This window comes from Perca flavescens, chromosome 2 (assembly GCF_004354835.1).
Source record: "Perca flavescens isolate YP-PL-M2 chromosome 2, PFLA_1.0, whole genome shotgun sequence".
In the NCBI taxonomy this organism is placed as follows: domain Eukaryota; kingdom Metazoa; phylum Chordata; class Actinopteri; order Perciformes; family Percidae; genus Perca; species Perca flavescens.
Window position 1 is genome coordinate 19363808 of NC_041332.1, and position 25982 is coordinate 19389789.

The 25982-nt window shown below is 42.8% G+C and overlaps 1 protein-coding gene across 3 annotated transcripts in view; it reads right to left on the bottom strand.

The window, feature by feature from the left end:
* Positions 1-25982, bottom strand: part of pkn1a (protein kinase N1a) — a 58705-nt gene that overhangs the window by 22621 nt on the left and 10102 nt on the right. Inside the window, exons 1-2 of one of the 3 annotated variants that reach the window (XM_028600467.1) lie at positions 8370-8387; positions 451-645 (exon numbers count right to left, since the gene is read on the bottom strand). Coding sequence is in view for 2 of the 3 variants with exons in the window: in XM_028600454.1 (XP_028456255.1) it covers positions 451-645; positions 1445-1486 (237 nt within the window). In the remaining variant the exon portion in view is untranslated. Of the gene's footprint in view, positions 1-450; positions 646-1444; positions 1611-8369; positions 8388-25982 lie in introns of those variants that run through there. The other 2 variants (XM_028600454.1, XM_028600461.1) reach the window with 2 other exon arrangements.

A 25982-nucleotide genomic window follows, 5' to 3' on the forward strand; every position in this document is an offset into this window, starting at 1 on the left:
GAGTAAATAAAGATCATAACATTGGTCACATGACGCTTTAAAAAAGAGCCAGATCCTTCAGAGAGTCTTAGCTTTCTGTAAGGACAAACAGGACAACAACCTAACATACCAGCTACGCAGTTCCTGTGAACTGATTCACCAGCCACTGTTAACGACTTTCCAACTTAAAAATCAGAGCGCTTCTGTGAACATATAATTTTATTCCTGTCTTGTTACTGATGTTTTGTCAATGGAAGATGCGTTCTCATTAAGTATCCTTGTAAAGTGTCCTTTTGCCTTTCTCTTTGCTCCGATCATTCATTCTCAGTTGGAAACCTATTTAAAGGCTCTTATCTACAAAACATAAGACATTTGACTGGTATGACAAGCATAAAAATGCTGGAAACTTTTGGACTCTTACAGGTCCTGGTGGGTAAAGGCTTTGAGAGGATCTGAGGGCAACTGGCTAACCTGCTGTACGTTCCTCTTGTCCGTCGTTGCCCTCCGTAAGTTCTCAGCTCCTTCCTTGATTTTCAGCTCCTTACGAATCTCTCTACGGATCCTTTCGCGCTGCTCGTCTAGAAGCTGCTGCACACTGGAATCGGAGAAATCCGAATTCTGGTTCAGGCCGAGCTGCTCCAGAACCGACAGCCCATCTGGGTCACTCTGGACGGGTGAATGAAGAGGGAAGGGAAAAAGGATAAAGAAGTAAGGCAATGTGGTTATGAACTAAATAAAAATATTTGTCATGACAATACAATGCTTAATTTACAACATAGTCAGCCTTGTAAGAGGAAGAGATGGTCAGCAGGATAAGGCAGTAATGGGAGGAAAGATATAGAGAGGGAGAGATGTTAGTGATGGGGGGAGGGGGGGGTGGTGGAAAAAGGGCAAAGTTTAGAAAAAATGAAAATGCTAGAAAAGCAAGCAGGAGGAGCAGTGAGGAATGACAAATCTTGTTCAGACAGTGCTTATGATATTTCAAAACAAATCTCCAATGTCCAACCTGCTTACGAGAAAAGCTTTGGAGTCACTAAAGTTCAGGAGTCATTAGGAATGCCATTTTCTAGATAGTCGGCCTGCCAAATGGGCTAAAACTCAAGACTAAACAAACATCAAAGTGAATTGCAAATCTGTCCCATGACCCGCGCTGTCCATTGTCCTCTCTGTCAGCCTTTTCTCATGAAGCAGTCCGTCTCTACTGGCTGAGAAATGCCATGAATGTCTCAATTTAAATAACAATTCAAAATTGTGAAAACGCAATTAAGGACCCAGTAGATAATTGGTCCCCACAAGTTTCTGCTCACTTCCTGTGTCTTTTTAAACATTTCTATCCCTTCTAGCAGAGATCTGGAGACTCAACAAGCCAGACACACAATCAGGAACTAGCAGAGTGTTAATCGCCGCCACTCACCCACTATTACAGGAACACACAAATCAAACAAACAAGCCAACAACACTTCACCTCCGAGCTGTCCTCATCCTCCTCGTCACCATGCCAACACATAGTTCACTCAGATACGATGAACCCCAAAAAATACAGAGGAACATAAATCGTTGGTACGCTCCTGAGCTCGGCCAAACAGCTAATGCCACACAGAGAGCAAAATGGGTTAGGGGGGAGGATTACGATAAAAAGAGATAGAGAGGGAGAGTTAAGTGAGGGAGGAGGGGGAACGCCTCCGAGAGAGGATATCCGTCCCAACACCAAGCTGCTCAGGCCTTTCCTGTTTCCTCTGAGATTTTGCTGCTGTCAGTAGAGAGTGAGGCACAGAAAAGAGGGACAGATATTCTATACATCAAGGACACAATCTCACTCTCAAAGTTTTGTAAATCATTCCTGGATCTGTGGCAGTAGGCTTGTACAATTTCAAGTCTTCTCAGATGCTTATGTACACCAATTAATCAGATCTGGCTTTAAGTGAATTTGTGACAGTTTTTTCTTTTTGCTCTCACTTGGATCGGTGATACGATCTTGAGAGCGGAAACAAGGGAAGGATGCGTTTTCCAAGTATTGGATCAAAGCCAAACAGTAAGATTTGGATGCATTTCTGCTGCTTGCTTGACCTCGAGTTTCCTTTGGGCTCCACATCTACTATACAAACCACAGTGGTGATTCCCCTTCCCCTATAGAAACCCCAAAGTTACAGTCACAGCCTTATCTGAAAACAGTGTGGGGTGGAGTTAGCGCCCTAAATCTAGCCTCCAACATCATCCTTCAAATTGGAAAATGAGCATACAGTTTAAGGCTCCTTTACACTGCACAATAACCGTGCTCTTACAGGTTTATTTTAGGTCATACTTTGCCAGATAGGTGTAATCAAATACTGGCCGCAATCTGTTTTGAGGCATGTCAGATTATGGAACGAGTGTCTGGTGATTTGTAACGATATGATGTCAATAGAAAACAAAGTATGCAACAGAGACAACACACATACAAGTGATACAGTTAATCATAAACATGTAGCACTCGTTTTCAAAATTGGCTACGGTGCTAGAATTGCTATTTTCTTCATTTTCTTCTTTTTTTTTTAAACCTTTATTCCAAATTGGCTCTTACAGTATGTATAACCTTACATTGGCCAGTGTCTTATGCCCCATTTTATGCTGAATTATGATTGCTGTTACAACCCACATCTACAAACCAAAGAGCCACATTGTTTAAATTTGGTCAAAAAATTAAACTGTCAGAATTTTGACACAAGCAATCTATTGGCTGTCCACTGACAGACATTATGGACTATATGGCATATTATTATATTGGCATATATTATTATTATATAAGGCATATTATTATATTGGCATATATTATTATATATGGCTATATGGCCATGGACTATGGCATATGATTTTTGATCTACTGCTGAATTAAAATTGTTGATATACTCTAAAGGATGCCAACACAATTGTCAAATAATTAATAAAATAATGATTACAAAACTTAATTAAATTATGAAGTTCATAACCCACAATTGGTGCGGCACTCCCCTCAAGACTAGCCTGCCTCGCCCTCCTACGTACTTACGCTCAATTTTCATTTCCCTTCAGTACTACGTCTGGGTTCGCGGTACATGGCGCGTTCATGCCACCTGCGAATAACAGGGACCGCCCCCATGATGACGTTGTTTTTCCGACTGCCAGCGTTCACATGGTCGGGATGCGTGTTCTTCTTCTTCTGTTATATTGGCGTTTGGCATAACAACTTGTTGCATGACTGCCACCAACTGTTGGGCGTAGCCTAGAGCATCAGGTGTGTGAAAACATTGCGGCAACAATAACAAAAGATCTGCTGCTGTTTTCTTATGCGAGCATACAAACAGCACATGGACAGGTGTTTGTGTTATCTGCAGGACAAACAACGGGAAAGGACATGGATAAGGCGTTGTTTTTTTAATACATAAAAAAATGAATAATTTGAAACATGTGACGTCTGTGTATGTTTTCAGTGAACCAAAAGTCAGTTGTCAACAACGCGTCACCAACTGGGAAACTCGGTTAGCAAAATCTAGCCCAAGTTTCCCACCTCTGATTCCCACAGGAAGTGACCTTAATGGTGACGTTTTCACTGGGAAAAATGTTTTTCCGATGACCATGAACGCATGGATAATCTTGGGTTTTCTCCTTCAAAATGTTTGGCCGTCCAATCAGCGAACAGAGGGTGTGGCTGAGAACGATGACGTTGAGGCCATGCGCTAGAGTTGCGGCAAAGAAAGATGCAAGCGAGCCATTCGGTCCATTGTGGCAACGCATACGTCACGACTAAATGTTAGCGATTGGTTATGGCAGTGGCTCTGAGCAGATCCAATAGTTTTAAACTTCAACAAAGTACCCGCCTTCAAGGAAGTTAACCCTCTGAGAGTCTGGTAGGACCAGGCTACCTCAAGACAACACTTTGACATGAAACAATAAATCCTGTCCACCCACAACACCTCCCTGTGTCCACACATGCCACTGGAAGAAACACTGATGAAATGTTTGTTTGCCATTACAGCATTGGTCACAAAGGGAGTAACTTCGGTTGCTTAAAAGAGGTCAGACTGTTTTCAGTGTAACTGTGGATTGTTGTGTTGCTGCTGGGCTACAGACAGTGCAAAGTGAGGGTGTGTGAGATGGTGAACTGATTGTGAAACTGAACTGGAAAGATGTTGTTTGAGTTCTTCTTATGCAGACTTAAACAAAGTAACTCCTCACAAAGTAAGAATTGAATTTAGTATGACTAATTCTAGGTCAAGTATTTACTGATATTTATTATATATAAATATATATATTAAGTGTTCAGTGTTGACAGATTGGGTGGTTTCAGCAAAACTGGGCTACTTATTTTGGATGGCTTGTGATAATTTGGGCTACTTTTTAGCCATGTTAAAATTAAACAAAATTTAAATTGATCTAATAATTTGGTTTATGACAAATTACCTACAAAACTAAGGATGACATTCCCATCAGCCTTAGCGGTACTTTGTGTATAGTGCTAATTAGTAAATATTAGCTTGCTACTAGGGCTGGGCGATATATCGATATTAATATCGATATCGTGATATGAGACTAGATATCGTCTTAGATTTTGGATATCGTAATATCGTGATATGACATAAGTGTCTTTTCCTGGTTTTAAAGACTGCATTACAGTGAAGTGATGTACTTTTCTGAACTTACCAGACTGTTCTAGCTGTTCTATTATTAATGATTATTTATCTAAAATCTAAGTGTGAAGATATTTTGCGAGAGCACCAACTGTCAACTCTAGAATATATCGCCGCAATATCGATATTGAGGTATTTGGTCAAGAATATCGTGATATCTGGTTTTCTCTATATCGCCCAGCCCTGTATTAGAAAATATGGGATGTAGAAATAAGCGCTGAAAATGTGTAGAAGAAAAAATTTAACAATTTAAAACGTTGGAAAAAAACTAAAACAAACTGAAAAAAAAGGCGTCGAAAAAGGTTGACGGAAGACAACACAAGGGTTAATCAGAATTTATGTTTACATTTTATTGTTATTTGAACATTTGAGCATTGAACCAGGTGAAGAAACCTTTTTATTATTTATTCATTTGATTTGGCAACTGTTCACTGAAATAGCCAGTTTCTATGAAACTACATGTGACCTGTCATATTTGGCTTTGACTTTGACTGAACATTTGCTCTCACTTTGCGGAAAAAATATCGGGATATATATCGTATATCGATATTCAGCCAAGATATATCGGGATATGATTTTCGGTCCATATCGCCCAGCCCTACTTGCTACTACCTAACACTGAACAGTGTAAACAATAGACCTGCTTAGCAACTGCATGTTAGCATGGTGACATTATTATGAGCTCAAAGCACCACTGTATGTACAGCCTCACAGAGCTGCAAACACAGCTTTAGACTCTTTGTCTCTTTGACTCTTTAGGCTGTTTCCACGCTACATGCTAAATTCCAATGAATTGGGCCTTCCTCTCCCCTAATTAGAATATACTGTGATTGACAGGGACACAATTGCTGTGTAGTCCGGCGTAACTTTAAAAAGAACATATTGACAATTCACTACAATTGGGCTAAAATGATCTTTCTTTAAGTTATATCAAGTTCTTAAGCCATTACCCCGATATGAAAGCTATATAAAAGCTTACAAGTACGTTATTTCATATACAAGTATATTGGACGAACAAAACCTACTCCAATACTTTTTAATTCATTTTGGACACCTTTAGTTTGAGGCTCAGATTGGGCTATTTGGCATCGATGCTAGTGTTCTTTTTGGAACAAGAGGAACTTGAATGTACTCTTATCACATCTATATAAAAAACCTTAGCCTCCACTTTAAGATATTTCATACTTTGCAGCCAATTACCAAGTCACACTCACCCTTCAGGATGTGTCATTTGTTGGCGAGTGTCACGTCAACATGTCTCCTGTCACTTCCTTGTGTTAAGGCGCTGACACACCAACCCGATAATCGGCCGTCGGACAGTCTGGCGAGGTCAGTGACTCGAGTCTGTTCGGTGTGTTCCGTGCCGTCGTCAGTCGGAGGAGGAGCCGTCGGCGTTCATTTGGGCCAATTTGACATGTCAAATCAGAAGGCGGGCAGTCGGACTCAATGGCCAATCTGATTGGTGGAGCGCTAACCCGGAAATGACGAGCGGGATGAGCCTGACTAACGCCTCTCAAAATCTGACGAAAATTATTATTACTATTACGTCTCGCGCACGCGCAGAACGTACGCTCAAGTTGCCGTCGCTTCGGTGTGTTCAGAGGCACTTTTTTGACCAACTCGGGGACCTTTTCTGCCGAAGGTCGGTTGTTGGGTTGGTGTGTCAGAGCCTTAAAAGACGTGTTAATGGCAGCAGTTGATGAGTCGTCACAAACCAGTCCCACAAGGACACAAGTCTCTTAAAAAGGCCCGGACACACCAAGAAGACCGTTCTGACCCGTTTGCCTGGTGTGTCAGGGCCTTTAGACTGACTCCCTTATAACAAACTGAGCCTAGCAGTTAAAGAGAGGACAGCTGATACAATCACAACACTCAATTTTATCTTTCAGTTTTTGACCCGGTGTAACACTACAAAGATGGCAACAGCTAACGGGCATGAATGACTCATCCCAGCAACTTGTTAGTAAACTAGCCCAGGGAGGAACATTCAGCAGCTCTGTTTAGGGAATTAATGAGGGGCTAATTCAGTAGATAACCGCGCCAAGCAAGGCTATCTCAATCAGACTGTGTGAGCAGCGTAGAGGAGGCTTGGGCTGGATATAGAGGGACAGGACAGAGCATTGGTAAAATGCAATTTTGTGTGTGTGTGTGTGTTTGAGAGAGTGAGTGTGTGTGTGTGTGTGTGTGTGTGTGTGTGTGTGTGTGTGAGTGTGAGTGTGAGTGAGAGAGAGAGAGAGAGAGAGTATTAGCATGTCCTCCACTGTGAGGACAATGCCTGGAGTTTTCCTACTGAGTGATAATGACCACTCAGTACAGGGATAGTATCACACAGAGCTCATGGAAAGGCGTGGTCATGCAAGCGTACATGACATGGACAAAAATAGGAGGACAGATATTCACTTTTAATGAATGCACACACTGACACACACAGAAACATGAGGACATGTCTCTTGGGGAGTGAGGCCACAGAGCTCACTACATTTCTGACTGAAGCCTGTGTTGTTATAGAGGGTGTGATCTGTGTACTCTTATGGCTCCAGTACACTCCCTCCAAAATTGCTGTTAAATATGAAACTGGGTGAAAATGCCATTATAACTGTGACAGGACCCTTGTTCTATCATGAGAGAAGGAAGGACGGATGAGCTCTGGCTGTGCTCAAAGTCACGCATAACAATGGAGAGGAAGAAGAAAGAAAAGCTTTTTTGCAGCAAGAAATCATGACAATGAGACGGTATTGGTAATTTCTTCTCTATACTCAACAAGGAGACAGGACGCATAGTATGGGTGTTAATCACAAGTTTTATCACAATGCAATATTATATTGATTCTTTGGACAACGATACGACATTTGCTGATATCACGGATAAGACGGCCACAATACAATTTTCGATCGATATGAGCAGTTATTATATGGCCATTTATTTTATAAGTTACATTTATATCAACATTCATATTAACTCACAAAAAGCAACTAAAATATGATGACAATGTTATTACTCTTCAAAACATTTAAATGTAAAAGTAACTATATTTAATAAAAACTCTGAGAAAAAAATTATGAGAATAAGACCCAGCTTGATAAAAAATGGAGTACTCCATTGATTCAGCATTGCACTTGTATAACATTGTCAGACTCACAAATCAAAATCAGTTCAGCAGAACCAGAGATATCCTCTCTTTTTTATTCCAAGCATTCTGCTTCCTACCTGGTGCCTAAATTGCCCGCAATGCAACTCAACTGCCGACAGTTCAGAGATTCAGGCCTGATATAGTAGGAAAGCTAGTAGTGGCAGATGTAGATGTAACGTGTAATCATACACGTTACCAGCGCTTGACCTTTAACCATTTGGTCTTTCTAAATCAACCTCCAGCCTTCTCTCCTCTGCATCTCCCCTCTCTATTTCCCTCCACAATAACCACCAACTAAAAAACTGAAATACATGCAAAACAAGTGGTCTGCAAAGGGTTTCTCTAATGGATTTACAGTAACTTGCACATCACTTCCTGTAGATGTCTTTCATATGGGCCACTTTTTATTATTCTGCTAAAAAGACAAACATGCAAGGAAATATAATTTCCTATTTGTGTCAAACTGACTGACAGCATGATAGCAGAGAGTCATAGAGAGGAACAGAGTTGACAAGGAGGAAGAGGGATATAAAAAGCAAACTACACATTACAGTGTTCTTCAAAGGAAAGGCTGGTTTAACACAGGCCTTTATGTGAAAGAAAGAAAATACTCTGACCTTAGATGAAAAGTATTGAAAATACACCGTTAATTCAAGAACACGATATATTTGAGGATACAGTACAAGTCCAATGCTATCAGCGCAGTAATACTCCTATACAAATGGACAATCAACAACTGCAACAGAGCCTGGAAAAACCACACTGGTAAGAGCAAAAGTTTGTCCAGTCATGCTCATGATGCAAAAGGCTGAGAGAGAAGTGGTTAGCGAAGTGCTGAAAGAGAGATAAAGACAGACGACACAAACAAAGACAGAGCAGCATGGGGACAGGAAGAGAGGGAGGAGAGAGACAGATGATGCACAGCTGAGAGAGTCACAGGGTTGAAGCAGACAAAAAAGCAGACAGAGAAAGAAGATAGAAATGGGGCAAAGAACAGCAACCACACTGCAACTTCAAAGTGCCACAACTCAGTCAAGTGTGCCAGTCAAAATGGCTCATGAATGACAAAAAATGTGGTCACTGACTGAATTCTTTATACGTTTATAGCAATAGACAGCATTTTTTTAGTAGTTTTTCAGTCTCTCATACATCACATACTTATACATATTTTACTATTCACATAAGCACCAGAAACAAGAGGCTAATTGGAGACTCATGAGAATGTATGATAGAATAGCATAGGATATTAGGGCTGCAACTAATGATTTGACTCCAAATTGCTCTCCTCTGCATCTCCCCTCTCTATTTCCTTCCACAATAACCACCAACTAAAAACTGAAATACATGCAAAACAAGTGGCACTTTTGGCCAACTCAACAATGTCCCTTGTCTCTGTTACGGTAGTTGGATCTGTCATTTTTAATAGCACAGTATTCATAAACTTGACTGAACCTTGGCAGCCATTGTTTTCACCACCTATTGGCCACTTCACTTCTTCGATTCAGTTCCATATGAGCCTGACAGCTTGGCAAGTGTGAACGAAACCTTATTCTTTGAGCTGCGTCCAACTCTTTAGTGACAGACAGGACAAACACAATTGCCAAAGTCATTCATATTGCATAAACAAATAAAAATGGGGCTGAAGTGCAACACACATCTGCCACTTCCATTCATGTTGTTCTGTCATGTAGCACACACTGGACGCACCATACGGACAGAAGAAGCAGTCGGGAGACAACAGCTGAAATTGCTGCTTTTCTGAGGTGTTGACTCTAGAGCTGTAACAATTCAAAATTTTGCTGTTTAATTAATTGTCTCAGAAATAATTGCGATTAACAATATAATTGTCTCTTTCAGGCAAATGTTATTGATTTATTTATCACTTTTTTTAGATATTAAAGTTTCAAATAAATCCCAGGATACATACTTTGGCTATATCACGGTTATGTGACCCAGATTATGTAAAAACACAAATACACATCCTATTAAGAAAACTACATTTCTAACTGTATCCTCCCTGTCATTTTTCTTGCTATGAATGTGTATAGGGTCAAGTGTCAACAACAAAATTGAAATAATAATACAAATATATAGGCTGTCCAATAATCACTTATATAATTACAATTTGGCATATCTAAACAAAATCAACAATTAAATCAATAATTATCATATGCCTAATGACCTTAGCTAATGTAAGCAATTAATTGCGGTTTGACAAAGAAATGGACATTTAGATAATTATGTAATAATTGTTACAGGCCTAGTTGACTCATGTTGAAGCTGGGAAATCAGACGGTGGCATAAACCCATAATGAGGCACATGAAGGTGCTGTGTTCGTGTGCATCATTACCTCTGGCCTAAGGGGAAAAAAATAGGGAGGCTTGGTTTCAAAATCCCTTCCCTAATTTCTTTCCCTCCCTCTCCTGACGTGCTGAACTGCACGTCAGGAAGCTGCTGTTTTGTTATGCAAACCTTGGGAGGAGTACTCGATGCACACCTGGATTATTGCTCACCAATGCAACACACACAAACAAAGCCAGTACAGAAATTCATCAAGGAGTGTGCAGTATCAGGTGCAAAACATTCCAGAAAAAAAGTATTTATCAGATTATTGAATTTATAATCGTATAACCTTATAATATTATTGATCTTAGTTTAACTAAATCTCAGACAAACCCCAAGAAACATTTTTAGCATCTGCGCTCCCATAATCCTGACCCTCATCTGGGTCCAATCATTATCGAACTTTGTATTTTCATTGAAAACAATAAAATGTGCTGCACAAAGTTGCTGATTCCACTTTAAGTCTGCACACTGATCGGACATCATCAATGCAAACTGGAACAGCTTCTCTATTAGTTGAGGTCAGTTGCCCCAGCCATGCCTGCATAGCCAATATCAATTTTTGAACATGAACACAAAACATTTTTGATAAGGATCCCGTAAATTTGGTTATTAAAAGAATTATGGATGTGTACAGAGTGGGACATTTTACAGTTGACATTCACATTTACATGTTTCAGTTCTCTTTGGTGGAATAACGAGACCTCAGTAGACAGAGGTAGGTGTTTAAATGACAAACATCCTCACGTCTATGCAAGGTGAAGTGGCTCTATGATATTCATAACCACAGAAGTTCAGAACCTCTCCTGGAAGACAGAAGAGAGAGAGAGAGAGAGAGAGAGAGAGAGAGAGAGAGAGAGAGAGAGAGAGAAAGGAAGCAAAGGAACAAACAGCTACTCTGCGCCACACACACACACACACACACACACACACACACACACACACACACACACACACACACACACACACACACACACACACACACACACACACACACACACACACACACACACACACACACACACACACACACTCACAAACACACACACACACATTAATCTTCCTCATCAGCAGGGGGAGGTCCCTTAGCTCTGCAGGCCATCTGTCAATCACTATGTGTTCCAGACACGCTCAGTGAGCGGTTCAGACACCCATCAATCATTGTCCAATCGCTGCCCTGCTAAGTCGGTGAGGATGCCCCTACAGCTGTCAATCATCCTCTGGCTAGTACACAACATGCTTACAAAAAAGAAAAACGGTTTTCATGAATAGAGAGAACACAGATGTAACCTTTTTCAGTAATAGTTTGAAATTAACCCAGGTTGTAATGTAAACACACACCGGCTTCAAGTAAAATACTTGGCTTTACGACATGGCTACATTTTTGAAGATCTATTTATAAAGGGAAGATAAAGTAAGCATGCAGTTTCTCAGAAACTTCCTGTTTCTCATAACACTGGTTCTTATCATACACCTCTATAAGCCAATGAACACCAGAAGAGCATAAAGAAAAGAAAATTAGCTGTAGTTGCAGTCAAACATTGATAGTGTGTTAGAAAGATGAAGCAGGCTTATTCATTCTGATCATGATACTGTAGCTGTTGGTGAAAATGGTACAGCTTGTATGTTTTTTAAACAGGGAAAGGAGCATGAAGAAAGGCTGAATACATCTGCAATATTTTATATGAACTATTAAAGGTGCTGCAAACCCACAGTCTGGAGATCTAATCAGCTAAAATAATTAAAATGACCCGTGTGGGTTTACCATGAGTTTGCAGGGCCTTTGTCTTGAAGGTAAAAACTAAAGCCATGGACATCAAGTGAAAAGACATCATGCAACATTTCTGAGAATTGAAGTACCCAATATTATCACAAATGTTTTTGATTTTGGACGAGAAGCAAAAACGACGCACTGACCAATGATGTCAATTAAAAAACAAGAAGGGTATTTATATATTTAGATCAGGAAAATGAAACTACCAAGTCTTTGCTGATGCACTCTTGCAGGCTAACAGCGTGCAAATAAAGAGTGTGATAAGCCTTGCAGAGTTTATGGTTCGGGGGTTAAATAACAGGGGTTTATTCAATGACAAAATATGACACAGATGTTGATGTCCATGATAACGATAAATGTATGCTATTCAAAATGAAAAAGATAAATCAGAAGTCAAAGATGTATAAATTAGTTGGGGAATCACATGCTCTTTGGTGCTGTACTTGTTTCTGTGAGAAGTCTGAATGCACTGTATGTGTGTTATTAGACTATATGAGTGTCTATGTGAAAGCAACCCGAGTAGAGATGTCTGGGTAATTGCACTGACGGGTCTGGGGTAGCTGATGAGCTGCGTGGAAAGATAGCCCTGCAGAGCTGCACCAACAACACTGATATTACTGTACTTTACTACTGTGTGTGCGTGCGTGCTAACTCTAAAGTAAAGAGATAGAAATGGGTCTGCATGGCCGATTCGCAGTGAAGCACGGATCTGTTGTCAGTTTGGGTTTGTTGCTCCTTATGAAAAGCATGGGAATAGAAGGCGACATGAGCTGTTCCTGGATCTGTTCACTGCGAAGAGATTTTTCAGTGCAGAGGTTAGCGACAGACTTCCACCTGAAGTCAAAACAATGTCTGCTTCTAGTCATTTATGTGCACAAGAACGGAAATGTGTTCAAGTGTGTTTGTGTTTGTGTGTGTGTGTGTGTGTGTGTGTGTGCAGCTGAGTCATATAAAGACAACATCTGGAGGCATTCCTGAGATGCCTGAGTGGTGACAACAGCCAACCTGGCAGGAAAGACGGGGAGGAGAGAGGAAGGGAGGGAGGGATGAAGGGAAAGGTAAACGAAGAGCAGGGAGAGACGTGGAGAGGCAGTAAAGCGATAAAGTCACTGGGTGTAAACTTGTTTCACTGCACTCCCTACAGTGGGTCTCCATCTAATCAGTCTCCATGTATTTGTATTATGTTAAATACCATGTGGATGAGGCTGAACCTATTTCAAATGTTGTCAGGTGGAAACCTCATATCTTTTAGTAACAAGACTTTAAGGGCCCTTCACATCTACCATGTGTGGTTCAGACTATCAGACTTTTCAGTTTGATCAGATCCAAAATGACAGTTGTAGCACATTGGGACAGAAGGTGACAAAACGTTTAATTGACATTTGGTCCAACGACTTTATAAAGAGTCAGTTGGAACTAACTCAATCAACCCAATCATTAGCAAGTTAAGAAACGCATCTCCCGTAGGCGATGGCGACAGGACGTAGCTATGTCATGTATAGTTCTTTAGTGCGCTGCATTATTGCATTGTGAAACCAAAACTAACCGGATTAAAAGTATACAATGTAACAAAAACTCGAAACGTTGGTTCGGACTTTCAGATGTTGTAAGAGTCTACAGCCATGTTAGCTGCTCTGTAAGGTTGTACTTAGGCACAGCGGTGCATTGAGCTAAATGCTAACATCAGCATGCTAACTTGCTCTCAATGTTAATGCTAGCATGTTGATGTTTAGCAGGTGTGATGTTCACCGTTGTAGTTGAGCATGATAGCATGCTAACATTTTCTTCTTTTTTAAAGATTATTTTTGAGCATTTTAGGCCTTTATTTGACAGGACAGCTGAAGACATGAAAGGGGAGAGAGGGGGAAATGACATGTAGCAAAGATCGCAGGTCGAAGTTGAACCCCCGGCCGCTGCATTGAGGAGTAAACCTCTATATATGGGCGCCCGCTCTACCAACTGAGCTATCTTGGCGCCCAACATGCTAACATTTTCTAATTAGCTAAAACCCAAGATACAGCTGAGACTGATGGGAATGTCATTAGTTTTGAAGGTATTTGGTATTAAACCAGTATTGGACAAATCAACATTTTTGTCCTGATGGTGAAGTCAGAACATCACCAGTATTACAATTGATCCTGAGGGCCACATGAAGATAGATTAGGATTGTAGAGAATGATCTGCTTGTGATAAATGGTCCGGTTTCTTTTCTGTTGATAGAAGGCATGGGATAACAAGGTATTTTCTGTAAATGGAAAACACTTATTATATTAGGTTTTTATCATCTTTTCACTTGTCGTACCAGTTCCCCTTACAATTGCAGTCCTTGTTACTGCTAACTCACACTGCTGGTCTGGAAACGGAGTAGACAGCCAGTTAAGAAAAATATACTGTATAACTTCAGAGCTGCAACTAACAATTACAATTGTTTCAAAAATGATTAAACTGTCTAACATGCTTTACACACAACTTATACAAAAATACTTAATTTATGTGACTAAAATATAAGTTAATGTTACAAGTCGCTGAATTATTGTACTACTAAATACTGTTTTAACTCAATTTACTTGAATTAAAACTACTGTTTTTCAGCATAACCTGGGGAGACCCTTGATAAGCCTTTTAGGCTTTTGGCCTCTGTTGGCTATTCTGTTATTAATATTGCTCTGTTAATGTTCTTTTTATATGCCCTATTAAATAAATGAAAATGACAAATGACATGTAGTCAATTTTAACATTAAATAATTATCAAGATAATATAGCACATCCTGATAACTTAGGTTTGGGTGATTGTACTGCAAAATGATCACATCAGAACCCAGACAAATACAAAACTCAGTTCCTTTACACTGCACCCTGTGTGCTCCTCCCACTGATAATAGTAAAACTGCCTTTGGGAGGGAATTTTTGCCCATTTAGTTTCACTGCACCCGGCCTCCTTTTCATCTCTTTCTCTACAAGCAGAGGGAGGGATGAGACTGCATGGGAAAAGGAAAAGAGAGACCCCACCCTTCTCCATGAGACAAAAGCCAAGAAAGCCAGAAAAAGAAAGACAGGAGGGAGAAGAAGAGAGGGAGGGAGAGACGGGTGAAAGAGAGATGGTCAGCCAAAACCTGGTAAAGAAGCAGGTGGAGGAGAAAGGGGGGGTTGTCAACCCACAGTGCCAGAGGCAACTGATGGATAAAAGAGCATGTGAGAGCCTGCTGGGAGGACAGACTCACTTCCAAACACACAGACATCAGACACATGAGGGGAAGGAGAAAGATGAGAGAGAGAGAGATTGTGTTCATTGAGAGCACATTTGGCAGAGTGCTACTGCTGTAAACTATTCTAACACACACAATACAGGGGTGCACATTTAATCAACTTCCCAAAAAACTAAATCAGTTTCCAATTCAAGTGCTGGGGTTTTATTTTCTTGTAACCCCACATTTTTTAAGACTCAAGTCATCTTTCTAACATGCATTATGCAATTCATTATCACAATCATAATAGTGTCTTTTTAAAAACACACTTATGACTTATGCCTCCAGACATCCTGCATCTAAGGCAAAAGCAAGTCACACTGCGTATGTGTTGGATAGCAGGGGTGAGTGTGACGGCCAGGGAGGAAACGAGGGAGAGGGAGGAAGGGATGAAGCCCTGAGAGGAGGAAAAAGGAGGAAAAGAAGGAGGCCAGGGGTTCACAGTTTAGTTAAACAGCAGTATGCAAGAGGCATTTGTGTTGGATATCAAGCTGGCTGTGGAGGTTCAGGTCAGTGTTTCCATTCTTATTTGGAAAATAGAAATAAAAATAGTACAAAGTGGCCTTAAGGGGTAAAAACACTAAATAATAAATGCATGCAAATTACAACTGTCCAACTTAAATTCTGGTATGCATGTTAATGATTTTTGTAATTTGGGTGGATATTTGGCTTTCCCAAATTAAGCAGTTCAAATGGATCAAGTGTGTTTAAATGGCATGGGGAAGTAAATGACCGTGTCTGTGTGTGTGTGTTTAAGAAGTTGGAGTGCACTTCTGACAGTAAAGTGGTGCTGAAGAGATCAACACTCTGTCTGATGGCCAGTAACACAGGGTCTTCCTAATAAATACCAAGTGCAAATCATGTGACAAGCTGTCCTGATATACATTGTCTGATGTATATCTTCAGAGGATTTTGTTCATCTGTAGCCTTCAGTTTCTGTGTACAATGGAAAGTCCGTCTTGTATAGTGTCTCACGCTGCATGTGTAATTTCTCCTTTTTCTAGACTATACTGTGTAGATATCAGTGAAGTGAGGCGTGACAGTCTGGGACCGGCAGGATGTAGTAATGGTTTTGATCAATTAGGAAATATATACAGCCATGTTAACAGCTCCGTGCTCTGGCTGTACGGAGCTAAATGCTAATGCATTCTAACATGCTCACAATTGCTGTATTTTCACTGCACGGTACGGATGAACTCAACTCACTTTTGGTACTAGGTACTTTTCTTGATCTTGTTTTCCACTGCAGATAGTACCCCCTCAATGTAGGTGGGATTCTTAGCTGATCGTCACCACGACGCATTGTGAAACTGCCGTCTCATCTCCCAAAAGAATGTCTTCCATTATTCCATTCCAAGTACGAATAGAAAAACAAAGATTCTTCAGTTGTGTGGAAGATGGGGTTTTAATTCTTCTAAAAAAGTGTTTCTGCCAATTAACTTGGTTCAGCTGAGCCATGACTAACAGCTGACTGCGAGCAAGTCACGCCTGTAAGTTACAATGTGTGTATTTGCCACAGTGTGTGTGTGTGTGTGTGTGTGTGTGTGTGTGTGTGTGTGTGTGTGTGTGTGTGTGTGTGTGTGTGTGTGTGTGTGTGTGTGTGTGTGTGTGTGAAAAACTGGCTACAACAGAGTGTGTGAGCATGTGGGTAGAGAGACAGAAACTGGCTACAAGTACATCATATTTTCACCCATGGGAGACTGCGTGGCTGTACACGGTGAAGCTAACACAGAAAGACGGAGCGCGGAAGTGCACATTAATGTGCCTCAAGAGCACCCTGGGGATTCACTGCCTGCCTGTGTGTGTGTCACAACATTAGTAGTTATGACAGTTCAGTTCAGGTGTAGCAGCAGCAGGTCTGTGGCTGTGTATGTGTGTGTGTGTGTGTGTGTGTGTGTGTGTGTGTGTGTGTGTGTGTGTGTGTGTGTGTGTGTGTGTGTGTGTGTGTGTGTGTGTGTTTGTTTGTTTACAGGACCTGCAGAAACAAGTTCAGCTCACCAACCGTGATTATGTGGTCGCAGTTGGGAGGGACATTACTGACTCAGAATTACAAGTTAGTTGTCTTGGGCGCAATCCATACAGTACACACTGAACACTTCTGCATTGAGTCATAAATTGAAAGAAAATTTGGGGTTTCTTTGGAAGAATGTCTATATTTTTTGCCTTAAAAAACTGGAACATAAATTATATTAAGGTATTGAATCTCAGTTAGGTAGCAAAAAGACACTAGCTACAAAGTAAATTGTCTGGTAATGTCCAAAAAAGGAATACAGTTTTAGTGAATGAATTAGACTTTGTTCTATAATTTACCAGGTAGGCTAACTTAATTCAGCATCTGTCATCTATGTTGTGCAAAAGCAGTTTTGGGTACAATAAACAAGCAGCTGTTTTCATATTAAAAAGGTCTCATGGCATGAAAATTTCACTTTATGAGGTTTTTTAACATTAATATGCGTTCCCCCAGCCTGCCTATGGTCCCCCAGTGGCTAGAAATGGTGATAGGTGTAAACCGAGCCCTGGGTATCCTGCTCTGCCTTTGAGAAAATGAAAGCTCAGATGGGCCGATCTGGAATCTTGCTCCTTATGAGGTCATAAGGAGCAAGGTTACCTCCCCTTTCTCTGCTTTGCCCGCCCAGAGAATTTGGCCCACCCATGAGAGAGAGACATCATGGCTTTCAAACCAGCAAAGTGGCAGTTGGTCAAGTCACACCCCCCCCCTCTCCTCCTCAATAGCTACAGACACAGAAATGGCACATACTAAGGAAAGCTCATTGTGGGACTGGCTCTAGTGGCTGTAATTCTGCACCAAGGCTGAATTTCGGGAAAGAGACTTCAGATACAGTATTAGGGGACCACTAAGGTCTATATAAAAGCATCCAAAGAGCACCACGTCATGGGACCTTTAACTTTAACCTGTTACATACTTTTGGTTTAATCTGTTAAGTCTGTCAACATTACCATGTTTAATATTGCTGAAAGCACTCAGCTTTGCAGAGGCCCAAGCAGAGATATAAGTAATAAGTTAAAAGGTTTTGGGTTAGAAAATAAAGGCATATTTTTAAGAGGCAAGTGTGGAACAACAAACATGTGGTTGAGAGCCACACATTACTTGAGGTAGAAAAAAAAACAGATAACATGGGCATGTTGGCTGATAAGTGAAGTAGAAGCCCTCTAACTGAATTGAAAGTAGAGGAGGTTTGGCTGGGTTTGAATCCGGTTATAACAAGTATTTGGTGATAATGGACCTGATTGAGTAACCCCAGCTTAAAGTAAGCAACCGTTTAATCAAGTGGGAAGAGAAAAAGCATTTCAATCCAATCTCAAATGACATAACCAAATATAATTGTAGAGCCTACGCTTAAGTTAATTGTCCAGTGAGAGTCCACTCTCATTAAAGCTTCCAAAACAAAGTGTGTTGATATAAATGGTGTTAGGAGGAGAGTGTGTGTGTGTGTGTGTGTGTGTGTGTGTGTGTGTGTGTGTATATAAAATCATTAGGTAGAAAAACTATGACCTCATCCTGTTGACAGCTGTTTCTATGATAGCACAGTCTCTAGGTAACACACTAGGAGACACCTGTCCCCTCCTTTTCTTCCGCTATCTATTTGTCTAACGATCCCTTTGCGTTGAAGCTTGCATGAATGAAGGCAAAGCCAGATGTCATACTGACTGAGTGTTTAACAACTCAAGTGACCCATGCTATGGGAGCTTTGGCTGGAAAGAAGTCAACTCAGTCCAGACATACACTGAATGTGATGGTAACTCAAGACAAAGCCAAAATACAAACAACAGAAAATTACTAACTCACAAGTTTGTTTTCTTGCTATGGCTTCATGGAGTTCATTTTTTTACACTGTAAGCCGGTTGGGAGTGCATATGATGAAACCTTAACGCTGCACTTTGCTGCATCTGCAAACATGTTCTATTCAAACAAGCCTGACTAAAATCGGGTAAATTGACGAATTGGTTCAACAGCTTGAATCGTATGGCCCTGAACACAGGAGTTCAACATATCAAGTATAGTATGATTGACTTATGACTATGGTAAATAAATAATAAATATAAAAATAAATATAAGCATTTTAAACATTTTTAACTGATTTAATTCAAAAGGATGTGACTGCAACTTCTCCGTGAACCATCACCTTATCGTGGTGGAGAGGTTTGTGTGTCTCTGTGAACCTGAGGGCTGTGTTGTCTGGAGCTTTGTGCTCCTGGTAGGGTCTCCCAAGGCAAAGTGGTCTCAGGTGAGGGGCCAGACAAAGAATGGTTCAAAAACCCTATGGAAAAACAAGGTAGAGATGGAGTGACCCTGCCCGGAGGAAGCCTGGGGCCCCCGTCTGGAGCCAGGCCCAGACGGCGGGCTCGCCGGGCGAGCGCCTGGTGGCGGGTTTGCCACGGAGCCCGCCGGGCACAGCCCGAACAAGCTACGGGCTCCCATCTCTCCAGCCCATGGGCCCACCACCTGTGGGAGGAACCGCTGGGGTCGGGTGCGCTGCCACATGGGTGGCAGTGAAGGTCAGGGGCCTCGGACGGACCAGACCCGGGCAGCAGACGCTGGCTCTGGGGACGTGGAACGTCACCTCTCTGTGGGGGAAGGAGCCGGAACTGGTGCGGGAGGTGGAGCGCTACCGGTTAGATCTGGTGGGGCTTACCTCACGCACAGTCTCGGTTCTGGAACCGTACTCCTGGATAGGGGTTGGACTCTTTTCTTCTCCGGAGTTGCCCAGGGTGTGAGGCGCCCGGGCGGGTGTGGGGATACTCACAAGCCCCGGCTGAGCGCCGCCACGTTGGAGTTTACCCCAGTGGACGAGAGGGTCGCCTCCCCACGCCTGGGCGGGTTGTGGGGGAAAACTCTGACTGTTGTTTGTGCATATGCACCAAACAGGAGTTCGGAGTATTCGGCCTTCTTGGAGACCTTGAGTGGAGTCCTGCATGGGGCGCCAGTGGGGGACTCCATTATTCCGCTGGGGGACTTCAACGCACACGTGGGCAATGATGGAGACACCTGGAGAGGACGCTGGAGGACTCCGGAGGCAGTTGAAGGGTACCGAAGGGCCCGAAGGGCTGCAGCCTCTGCCGTGAAAGAGGCAAAGCAGCGGGTGTGGGAGAAGTTTGGAGAAGACATGGAGAAGGACTTTCGGTCGGCACCAAAGTGCTTCTGGAAAACTGTTCGCCACCTCAGGAGGGGGAAGCGGGGAACCATCCAAGCTGTGTACAGTAAGGATGGGACACTGTTGACCTCAACTGAGGAGGTAATAGGGCGGTGGAAGGAGCACTTTGAGGAACTCCTGAATCCGACTAATACGCCCTCTATGTTAGAGGCAGAGCTGGAGGATAACGGGGATTGTCGCCGATTTCCCAGGCGGAAGTCACTGATGTAGTCAAACAACTCCACAGTGGCAAAGCCCCGGGATTGATGAGATCCGTCCAGAAATGCTCAAGGCTCTGGGTGTGGAGTGGCTGTCCTGGTTGACACGCCTCTTCAACATTGCGTGGAAGTCTGGGACGGTGCCAAAGGAGTGGCAGACTGGGGTGGTGGTTCCCCTTTAAAAAAGGGGGACCAGAGGGTGTGTGCCAATTACAGGGGTATCACACTTCTCAGCCTCCCTGGTAAAGTTTACTCCAAGGTGCTGGAAAGGAGGGTTCGGCCGATAGTCGAACCTCGGGTTGAGGAGGAACAATGCGGATTCCGTCCTGGTCGTGGAACAACGGACCAGCTCTTCACTCTCGCAAGGATCCTGGAGGGAGCCTGGGAGTATGCCCAACCGGTCTACATGTGTTTTGTGGATTTGGAGAAAGCATATGACCGGGTCCTCCGGGAGATACTGTGGGAGGTGCTGCGGGAGTATGGGGTGAGGGGGTCTCTACTCAGGGCCATCCAATCTCTGTACAACCAAAGTGAGAACTGTGTCCGGGTTCTCGGCAGTAAGTCGGACTCGTTTCAGGTGAGGGTTGGCCTCCGCCAGGGCTGTGCTTTGTCACCAATCCTGTTTGTAATATTTATGACAGGATATCGAGGCGTAGTCGGGGTGGGGAGGGGTTGCAGTTCGGTGGGCCGGGGATCTCATCGCTGCTCTTTGCAGATGATGTGGTCCTGATGGCATCATCGGCCTGTGACATTCAGCACTCACTGGATCGGTTCGCAACTGAGTGTGAAGCGGTTGGGATGAGGATCAGCACCTCTAAATCGGAGGCCATGGTTCTCAGCAGGAAACCGATGGAATGCCTTCTCCAGGTAGGGAATGAGTCCTTACCCCAAGTGAAGGAGTTCAAGTACCTTGGGGTTTTGTTCGCGAGTGAGGGGACAATGGAGCGGGAGATTGGTCGGAGAATCGCGCAGCGGGTGCGGTATTACATTCAATCTATCGCACCGTTGTGAACGAAAAGAGAGCTGAGCCAGAAGGCAAAGCTCTCGATCTACCGGTCAGTTTTCGTTCCTACCCTCACCTATGGTCATGAAGGCTGGGTCATGACCGAAAGAACGAGATCCAGGGTACAAGCGGCCAAAATGGGTTTCCTCAGGAGGGTGGCTGGCGTCTCCCTTAGAGATAGGGTGAGAAGCTCAGTCATCCGTGAGGAGCTCGGAGAGCCGCTGCTCTTTGCGTCGAAAGGAGCCAGTTGAGGTGGTTCGGGCATCTGGTAAGGATGCCCCCTGGGCGCCTCCCTAGGGAGGTGTTCCAGGCACGTCCAGCTGGGAGGAGGCCTCGGGGAAGACCCAGGACTAGGTGGAGGGATTATATCTCCAACCTGGCCTGGGAACGCCTCGGGATCCCCCAGTTGGAGCTGGTTAATGTTGCTCGGGAAAGGGAAGTTTGGGGTCCCCTGCTGGAGCTGCTCCCCCCGCGACCCGACACCGGATAAGCGGACGAAGATGGATGGATGGATGGATGGTGACTGCAACTCCACCCAGCTACCCAAACATCCATCCAGGCCTGAGCTGGTGAGCCTCCCAGTGGGCCGCATGTTATCAGTGTAACTCAATCTCCAACCCATTCTAATGAGAGGGACTGTTTGTGTGGAGACTTTAATAACTCCCATAGCCTATTTATATCTTATAACTCACACCCTGTGTGTATGACACACAAAACGCACATACATCAACTTTGTACGAGACTATCTGATTCTGTATGGCTATGGATGATCTTTTCAAAATCATGATGGCAAATATTTGCCTACTTTACTCCATCAAAACAAATATGACATACACACCTGCATTTTTATTTACTTAAGCATTATTTGTAGATAACATGTGTAAAATGTCTTTTCAATGTGGAAAAATGCCAGACCACCACCAGTCTTCATCCATCCATCCATCTATCCATCTATCTATCTATCTATATAGCAACAACATCACTTAAAAGAAAAAGTATTTTCCTTTTAATTATCCCCAGTGGAAGACAGCTCTCGAGGTTCATACGGGAAAACAAGAGGGAGGGCTGCAGAGGGAGAGGAGGAGGAGGAGGGGAGCAGCTGGTGCGTAACCTGGACAGGAGGGAGGGAGAGATAGCAGGAGAGGGTAAAAGACAAGAAAAAAAGGAGGGGCAAGATAACATAAGGGCAACATGGTCAGTCACTTTACACTCACAACTGTTGCTGGTCCAGAAGCATTCATCACAGGGAGTCTGGTCAGTAGGGGTGGTACGGTTCACAAAACCCACGGTTCGGTTCGTATCACGGTTTTTGGTTCTGTACGGTTCTTGTTATTTATTCTTTTAATCTTTAACACTCCAGAATATACTTCAGCATATAGCTAAAATTAGCATATTAAATGCATGTTGCACAAAACATGCACACAGTGGCAGTTCTATATTGTTTTATTTCATCATAGGTAACATGAAATCCAAAATGTTCCCACACACCAGACTATAAATGACGCTGGCGCATCCTCCAGCTCTGGGCAGACTCTCTCCCACTTGACATCCTACAGGTGACGTGACGTGACCTGCAGCGGCACCCCACTCCACTTGAGGAGCGGTCGGCTCGGTGTCTCTCAAAATCTGACATAAATCTTTTAAACTGACCTTTGTCGATCTGAAATGAAGACAGATTTAGCAACTGCATGGCCTATTTCTCTCTTAAAATGTTTTCAGAAACAAGTTTCGGTGAACTATTTTAGTACAATATGAGATCGTATTCTGAACGAACCGCCATGACAGTCTGTTTTGAAATTAGGGACCAGCCAGACCCATGTGACGCAATTGTCCAATCAGCTGCCATGGGTTGCGTTTGTCACGCCCATCCCGCTCGTCATTTCCAGTAAGTGTTTTAACCAAGGGGGTTGTCAGTACCCGATCCGTTCCACCTGCACAATCCTTTCTGCGCATGCGCAAGATGTTCACGCATGCGCAGATGATAATACTGTTTTACGACCTGCCCGATCTGTTCCACGCTAGCCTCCACCCAAGCTAACGTTAGTTTAGCTAACAGCTAATTCGGCTAACCGCTAGCCGACAAATGCTTCTGCATGCGCAGAACGGATCGTGCAGGCAGAGCGGACAGCTAGATTCAGTCTAAACTAACGTTAAGTCAAACATCATGGGAAAAGCAGGCTACAGCAAAATTAAGACTTTACAGTAACAATAAAGACAAGTATTGAGTGATTGTATTTTAAATGAGCACAAGTAAAGTAGAACTGACGTAACAGCTGTTATATATGTTAACGTTTGTTTTGAAGTCTTATTTTGAGGGTCTTTTAAAAGTTTGCATGCTGTCTCAGCTAGCGGTTAGCCGAATTAGCTGTTAGCTAAACTAACATTATCTTAACTGTGAAGGCTGACGGACGGCAGCCCGCTACAATCAGCTAGCGGTTAGCCAAATGAACTGTTAGCTAAAGTAACGTTAGCTTCCCAGTGGAGGCTAACGGCAGACCGCTATAATCACCTAGCGGTCTGCCCAAATTAGCTATTAGCTAAACTAACGTGAATTAGCTATTAGCTAAACTAACGTTAGCTTCCCGGTGGAGGCTAGTGTGGGAACAGATCGGGTAGTGTCGTAAATCATCGTACCACAGCGCATGCGCGAACATCTTGCGCATGCGCAGAACGGATTGTGCAGTTGGAACGGATCGGGTATTGACAGGGTTAAGCTTCGCTTCAGAACTCGAGCCATCTATGGCGCCATTTTGTTGCTAACTGGCCATCACCTCCTGTTAGCATTCCGCTGACCGCCATTTTTTTTTTTTACGACACTTGACTGCGAATAACTTTACATCAGAAATGTTTGAAGACTCTATTTGTCCGTTGTTTAGTTCCAAAGAAACACAACGATTTATAAAAGGCTTCATTACCTTGTACCTCACGTTATGGCTCCGTAGCGGACGTTTTTGTAAAAATAAGCTAACGATTGTGTCATAACCAAGTGACTTACTGTCGCATAGTAGAGGAATTACCGTATAGTACAGGAAAAGCTTGCAGGCAGTTTTGACTTACATGAGCTGTTTAGGTTTAATTACTAATATTAACCAGCATATTAGTTAGCAAAGCAAAGCCCATGTTATCTCCTTACATACACCTACACTCTCCGTATCTGTAAGATTGGGAATGATTGAGATTTCTCTTGGCACAGCTACCAGAAGACTTCCAACTTTCAGACACGTTGCTCACGTCACATTCTCTCAGTTGGAGGCTGCGCAGTAAAGCTGGCCATCACCGGAAAGTGCTTCTAATAGCCTTCACTGGTGTCCGTCCAGAGCAACGGGGTCTATTGGTCCATTATATACTGTCTATGGTTTTAACATAGGTGTCGAAAGTGGGCACTACGGCAGTAAGAGGTTAGTGCACATTAACAGTGTACTACGAACCGTGCGGTACACACACGCTCCGAACCGAGACTAGCGAACCGAGCGGTTTGGGTGTTTTTTCATGAACCGTACCACCCCTACTGGTCAGGCTGCACTACACAGGCCAGAAAAGGTTTCCTTAGAAAAACTATGACTAGTGAAAGGTAGTGGCAGCATCTTTAACACTAATGTACCACAGTAGGGCCTACTACAATGTCTAGCAAGTGTTGGTGTAAATGTAACCCCCCCCGCCCTGTTGCCCCTGGCAACTATACTTGACTTGGACCATTGTAACCACTTCCCTCGGTGGTTACCCCTGCTGGCAACCACTTTTCATGTTAGAAACATACTCTGACTCTCTCTCTTGGTGTAAAATCTTCTGCTTGAGTGAGTGAACTACCGTCTCCAGAAAGCTTCAGCAGCATCACATAAAATAGCCCAAAAGATAGCAGAACTCATACAGAGTGTCAAATCCGACTGAAACAGAAGTAGGAAAGTCATTGACCATTCAGCGATGAAGCAGGGCTTCATCATGAACCTAAAACAACAACAACAACAAAAAACACTTAAGCACTGGGTTAAGCATTATTTTTTGACACAAAGTAACTAGAAATTACAGTAGAGAAATTCCAAACTAAGTTTGAGATCATTTAGAAACAATGTCACAATTATATAGCCTGTCCAGAGATTTTTGTAACTGTAAAATGTCTTACTCAGTATGCATCAAATCAAAGAAATCCATATCAAGGTTAAACTACCAAATATCAATATCTGTATCAGCCTCAAATATCCAGTATCAGTCGGGCTATACAGTGTACAAGACACTGCTAAACATAAACACAGCAAATCTAGCTTTCCTGGAAGAACTTTTACAAAATATTAAACTTATTCCAAAAACCACGGCACCTTGGTGTATGTTTTCTCCATTGCTCCATCGCCCAAACTGGCTTTAATCTGACCTGACCACACTTACACGTCCTTATTGCCTCCTAAACATTACTTAAAAAAAATTCACAAAATCAATTTAGTATGTGACATTGGTATTACAATTCAACTCTTTTTTTCTCCCAAAATAGTAAAGCTAAA